Raw genomic sequence first — 5,262 nt, 5'->3', positions numbered from 1 at the left:
CACGGTCCAAGTCCAGCTGAAACATAAGACTAGTTTATATCCCATATCTGAACGCCAAATCAATATCAAACAATGTACGGATCAAATAGTCTCCATTAGCATGCCATGGATTCATAAATATGGAATTTCTCTTCAGAAACTTGTAATGTACATATATATTTTAATTTGAATTTATGGGGTATGTAAAATTCAAAACATTTGCTTTGCAAGTGTTCATAAAATGATTACGTATACATCTCATTGTGGGCTTTGAGATTTCCAAAAAGGGTGCTTTGGGAAATGGAGTATAGGGTGTCATGTCTTATAAATAGTATTTTTTCTGATATTCCAAATTGTCGTCTAAAAAAAACATTACCATGTTAATATTTAAACCTGAGATTTAAATTTTCAAAACACCATAAGATTTTTTTTTTTTTTATAGAAAAGACAATGTCAGTGAGGCCTCCCTCCTCGTCTCATCTCAGATCAGCCATGAACAAACCCTGATAAAGACATAAGACAAAGTTTCCAAAATACAAAGATCTTGATGCTCACATCACCTAAAAGTTCTAAATAGTAAACACTATAAACGTGGGTCCTGTTACATAAACATTTTGGTGTTCGTTAGGTTTGTGGTGGACACAGTCCTGATGACACTGCTGTCAGACAACAGTGCTGATGTCATCGGCCTCGTCGGGTTTCTTGGGCTTGCTGGGGAGAGACTTGAGGTACTCCAGGTGGCGTCGGGCGTCCTCCTGGTTCTGACGTACATAATAAACTACGTATGAAATGACCATGGCAAACCATCCGAACATGGTCACCAGCATAGCGTAGTCTGTGGTCCTTTTGGCCAGGTTACAGAGGTCAGTATCCACAGCCAAGAAGGGTCGTCCCTCCTGATCACGAAGCTCTGAGCTCCTGCAGAGAACCCGGGCAGCAGCCTCGTGGTTGTGAGCCATTCCTCCGATGGCCTGCTGTAGGGCGCAGTCACAATGCCAGGGGTTATCGTCCACAATGATGCGGGCCTTCAGCCGAGCAAAGGCATCCTTGTGTACGCTAGTGATGCGGTTGTGGGAGAGATCCAGCACCTGTAAAGTCCCCTCTATGCCACTGAAGGCACCTTCCCCTAAAGTTTCCACCGCGTTGTAAGAGAGGTTGAGCTCCCTCAAAAGCCTGAGTCCATGGAAGGCTTGGTCGGGGACAGCCCCTATCTGGTTGTGGTCCAGCCTCAGCAGGACAGTGTCCACCGGAAGGCTGGGGGGGATCTCTTTGAGACGGGACTGACTGCAGGTAACGTTGAGGCCGTGGAGGTGGGGGTCGCGTTGGCACATGCAGCCCTTTGGACACATGCTGGCCGAAGGGAAGCACAGGGCCATGAGAACAAGGCTCTGAAGGAGCAGGCACATGGGGATGGAGCGCGACAGCCACAAGTCCAGCAGAGTCATACTGACCAGCTGTCAGCAGCATCCCGCCTGGGGCCACAACTCCACCGCTGGTCCCTTACACACATCGCATAGTGGCAACTGGTCCTCACAATCCGCCCACTGGAGATACTGGAGTGTGAATAGATGTAATCATGCTGTGGTGTGGTCTGGAATGAGATAAAACAGAAAGTCAGAGTGAAAAAAAAGATTAAGGACACCCTCTTCATGCATTTTATCTTGTTGTGACATTTTATTCATTGTTCTGTTTGTCATCACCATCACACACCTTCACAGGTTCTTTTTGACAATCTGACAGCAGCCTGTGTTTGTCAGACTTTGCTAAAGAAAGATTTAAGTCTATGTTTGGTGCATGGTAAGTCGACTGTTTTTATGTTTTCAAGGTAGAAGCCCAATAACTCGGGGTGTAACAATACATGTATTTGTACCGAACGGTTCGGTGCAGATGTGTACCACGACAATGAAAAATGGCCAATGTACAGAATTGTTTCAATTGCGAAACTTTAAATCTCATGGTGCCCACAGTTGCGGTGGACCTTCTCTGGCTCATAGTAGCGCAGTGTTGCGGAGCTGAAAACAAATAGGAGTTTCCATTGGACCACATGATGTTTATTCTCCTGTCTGTGTGGCTAGTGATTGGGATGGCTCATGCTAACAACAACAACAACAACAACAAGAAACCAGAGTTGGAAGACGCTCCGGTGACATTAAAACCACCCGTTTGGGATCACCTCGGTTTCCTGGTGAAGTCCGAAAAAGGAGAAAAACAAGCCGACAAGACGAAAGCCGGATGTCCACATCGTGAAGCGGTCGTCAGCTATTTTTGCAGTTTGCAGCAGTGTCTTCCTTTTTATACTGGAAAAGTAATTCAGTTCTATTTACAGCAGACCAATAAGTTGGAATTGTTAATGCTGCACTTGTACTTTTACTTATTTTATTTTGTTTATTTGATGTTGAAAACCATGCAGCAGTATACATTGTACATTTAATTTGATTTACTGAGCTGCTAACAGCTTTAGGTTGAACAAAACAAACAAATGCTTTGAATTTAAATTTGAGTAGGTTTTTTTTTTTCCCCTTAACTGAGAACCAAACCGTGACTTCCGTACCGAACCGAGACTTTCGTGTTGTGTACCGTTCCACCCCTACTAATCACACAACCTTCATGATTATGGGTCTGCATTAACAGAGTGATCTTGCCCTATGAGGCAGCTTGGGTGACAAATTTATTGCCACATGGCAACTATTAACCATTTAAACTTATCCAGCAGCATGGATTTATGGATGACAGTTCGCTGCTTATTCCTTCTTTCAACCTTCTTTGGTCCGTTATCTCAGTGAATCAGGGACTATATTCATATCATATATATTCATACATATCAGGGATTATATTTTCAAAAATTGGTTCTTTTTAGGACACATTGAAATAACGTGTGATTCATGGACTTTAAAGCAACCCTGGTGAACTGGCATGCTAAACACAGCTGCTACACTCCAGTGTTACCAGTTCTGTTGGGGGCATGTTAATTACTTATTTATCCTCTTAAATTACACACGAAACCAGGACCAACAGACACAAAATAAGAGACATACATGAGTGAAATTCATGAAATATGGCCTCCAGATAAAATTTTAATTAGCCTCACACATTTTATTTCAACGACTATTTCACAGTCTCTTTGAAGTGTTATTTTAGAGGCTTTGCCAGTGTTTGATTTCACAGTTCACACAAAATATGTTTTTAGATGAGATATCCCGTAGCCTTGATCTCACACCCAGCTTCAGTCAAACTCCACGGCTCAGCTAAAGAAGCAGGAAGGAGGAGTGGGTAAAGAGCAAAAACACAGCTTAAGGAGTGAATATCGGACAAACACAGCGTCATATAAAACGTTAATGTTGCTGCATGTGCTATTGTTGGCTACTGAGTTCTCTGTAGCCTCTGTAACTATGATAATATGTTCATGTTACTTCTTATAAAACTGGTTTACTACTTTCACATTGCCCAAAAAATAAATAATAAAAAATCAAGTTCAGTGATATAATGATCAGCCACCAGTGAACAGAGTGAGTCAACTTCAGCTTGGTTTTACTCAACAATCTGTGCACAAAGACTCAGCATTCAGTTGGTGGAGCCCTCACCAAGTTCACTTTGCAAAACCACAGTCGTGTCCATGTTAAGTCTGTATATTATGCAAACCAAACAGTTAAAACAGAATTCTATGAAAAGAAGAGAAATGTAAAGTCCAGAGTGTCTGTAGTTGGATTGCTTTGTGTTCCACTAAAAATAATGGATTCAGCGCTAAAGCGGTGAGTCTTAGCTTTAATGTGAGTGGGTTTACATCAATATGTGGCCCTTTGAACAATTAAGTCGCAAATTGCAAGAGTTCAAAAGTAAACTGGCTATTAGGTGCTACTTTGACAGCTCTGTTTTGTTTCAGTGTTCGTTCACAAACAAAAGAGCTCCGTCTGGCTCAGAGTCCATTCAGAGCTGTCATTTAGACCGAGGAGCTGTTTGTCCATATGAGGAATAAAGAGGTGATCAAACAAGTGCAGAAGATAATAGTGAGGCTCTAAACAAAGCAAAAATCTATTAGCAATGTCAAAGGCTGGACATGCAAAAAAATCTACTGCTTTTAAAGTGATGGAAGAAAAAAAGCAAGGTGGAAAAAAACCCAGCTCATGAGCCAAAACACCTGCTCGTCTGTCTGATATGATGGTGTTCCTGTTCTGGGTCGGGCATGCATGGCTGCCAGTGGAGCTGAGATCCTGTAAACAGAAGCAACAGGATGACTGTCGGTGTATACAGGAGAGTTCTGTAAGCTCACATTCAGACAAATATGTTCAAACTTATTTAACCACATTTTATCATTCATTCATGAAGACAACAATCGAAACATGTGGTCGAAGCAACCAAAGAGCTTTTGAGGATGAAGAAGTTGAGCATCCTTGACTGGTCTAGTCAGGCATCGACCACTGATCACAATCCACCTGCTGAGGCTGCTGTGAAAGCCGTCGTTTCATTACAGACATCATGGACTAGCTGGTCTGATAACTGTAAATATTTACAGCTACCTGCAGAAACAGTATTTCCACAGCATCCATTCACTTAATGTAAGGAGAGCAATAGTAGGATTAATACGTTAACAGAGGCAGCTGATTCTACCCTGCACATGTTTTTTCTTTTCTTCTTTCTTTGATAAATGTCGGCTATCAAAAAAGGGTAAACTGAAAACTACATTTTATCAGCACACTCTTGAACTATGTTTATTTAAAGTTTTTAATTACACTGTTAACGTGTGGTGATATAAATCTCAGCTTGGGCGCCTGACAGCGATCTCACTCACAGCAGCGAATGTCACGCTTCACTTCACCACGGCAGTTAAAGGGAAGACAAAATGCAGAACAACTCAGCTGTGTGGAAACTTTAAACTGAGTGATGATAAGACAAAGGCAGTGTGTTGAATATGTAATCGAAAACTGGCCTACCAGGGAGGCACAACGAGGATAAAAGCCAACCTGAGTGCTGTTAGTACTTGGCGTTGTTCGACAGTGTAGAAATGAATGAAACACACTGGCTGTAAAGGAAGACCTCAGTTTGTGGCAGGACGCTGGGGATGTAAATTTTCCGTATCATTCACAGTTTAATGTTGTCTGTTTCAGTCGGTAGACACACGAGGGCATCACTCTGTTGCCACTTGGATGGAAGAACAGTCTCAGTCAGCCCTGGCCTGTGTCAGCCACATACTCTAGCCAGAGACCATTAAGCGTCACAGAAGACTTTGTCATGGTGGCCCATTACCAGCCAGACAGACACACCAGGCTCTCTGCTGGCAAACATGGA

General features: G+C 42.5%; 1 protein-coding gene across 2 annotated transcripts in view; it reads right to left on the bottom strand.

Annotated features, from left to right (window-relative positions):
• Positions 1-244: 244 nt before the first annotated feature.
• lrrc3b (leucine rich repeat containing 3B) overlaps positions 245-5,262 on the bottom strand; it is a 20,648-nt gene continuing 15,630 nt past the window's right edge. Inside the window, exons 1-2 of one of the 2 annotated variants that reach the window (XM_008287855.1) lie at positions 4,115-4,195; positions 245-1,570 (exon numbers count right to left, since the gene is read on the bottom strand). In XM_008287855.1, coding sequence (XP_008286077.1) covers positions 642-1,424 — 783 coding nt within the window. In that variant the 5' untranslated portion in view covers positions 1,425-1,570; positions 4,115-4,195 and the 3' untranslated portion in view covers positions 245-641. Of the gene's footprint in view, positions 1,571-4,114; positions 4,196-5,262 lie in introns of those variants that run through there. The other variant, XM_008287856.1, reaches the window with a different exon arrangement.

Source organism: Stegastes partitus, unplaced genomic scaffold (assembly GCF_000690725.1).
Source record: "Stegastes partitus isolate 25-593 unplaced genomic scaffold, Stegastes_partitus-1.0.2 Scaffold525, whole genome shotgun sequence".
NCBI classification, from domain to species: Eukaryota; Metazoa; Chordata; class Actinopteri; family Pomacentridae; genus Stegastes; species Stegastes partitus.
This window is presented reverse-complemented; position numbering and strand designations above follow the sequence as displayed.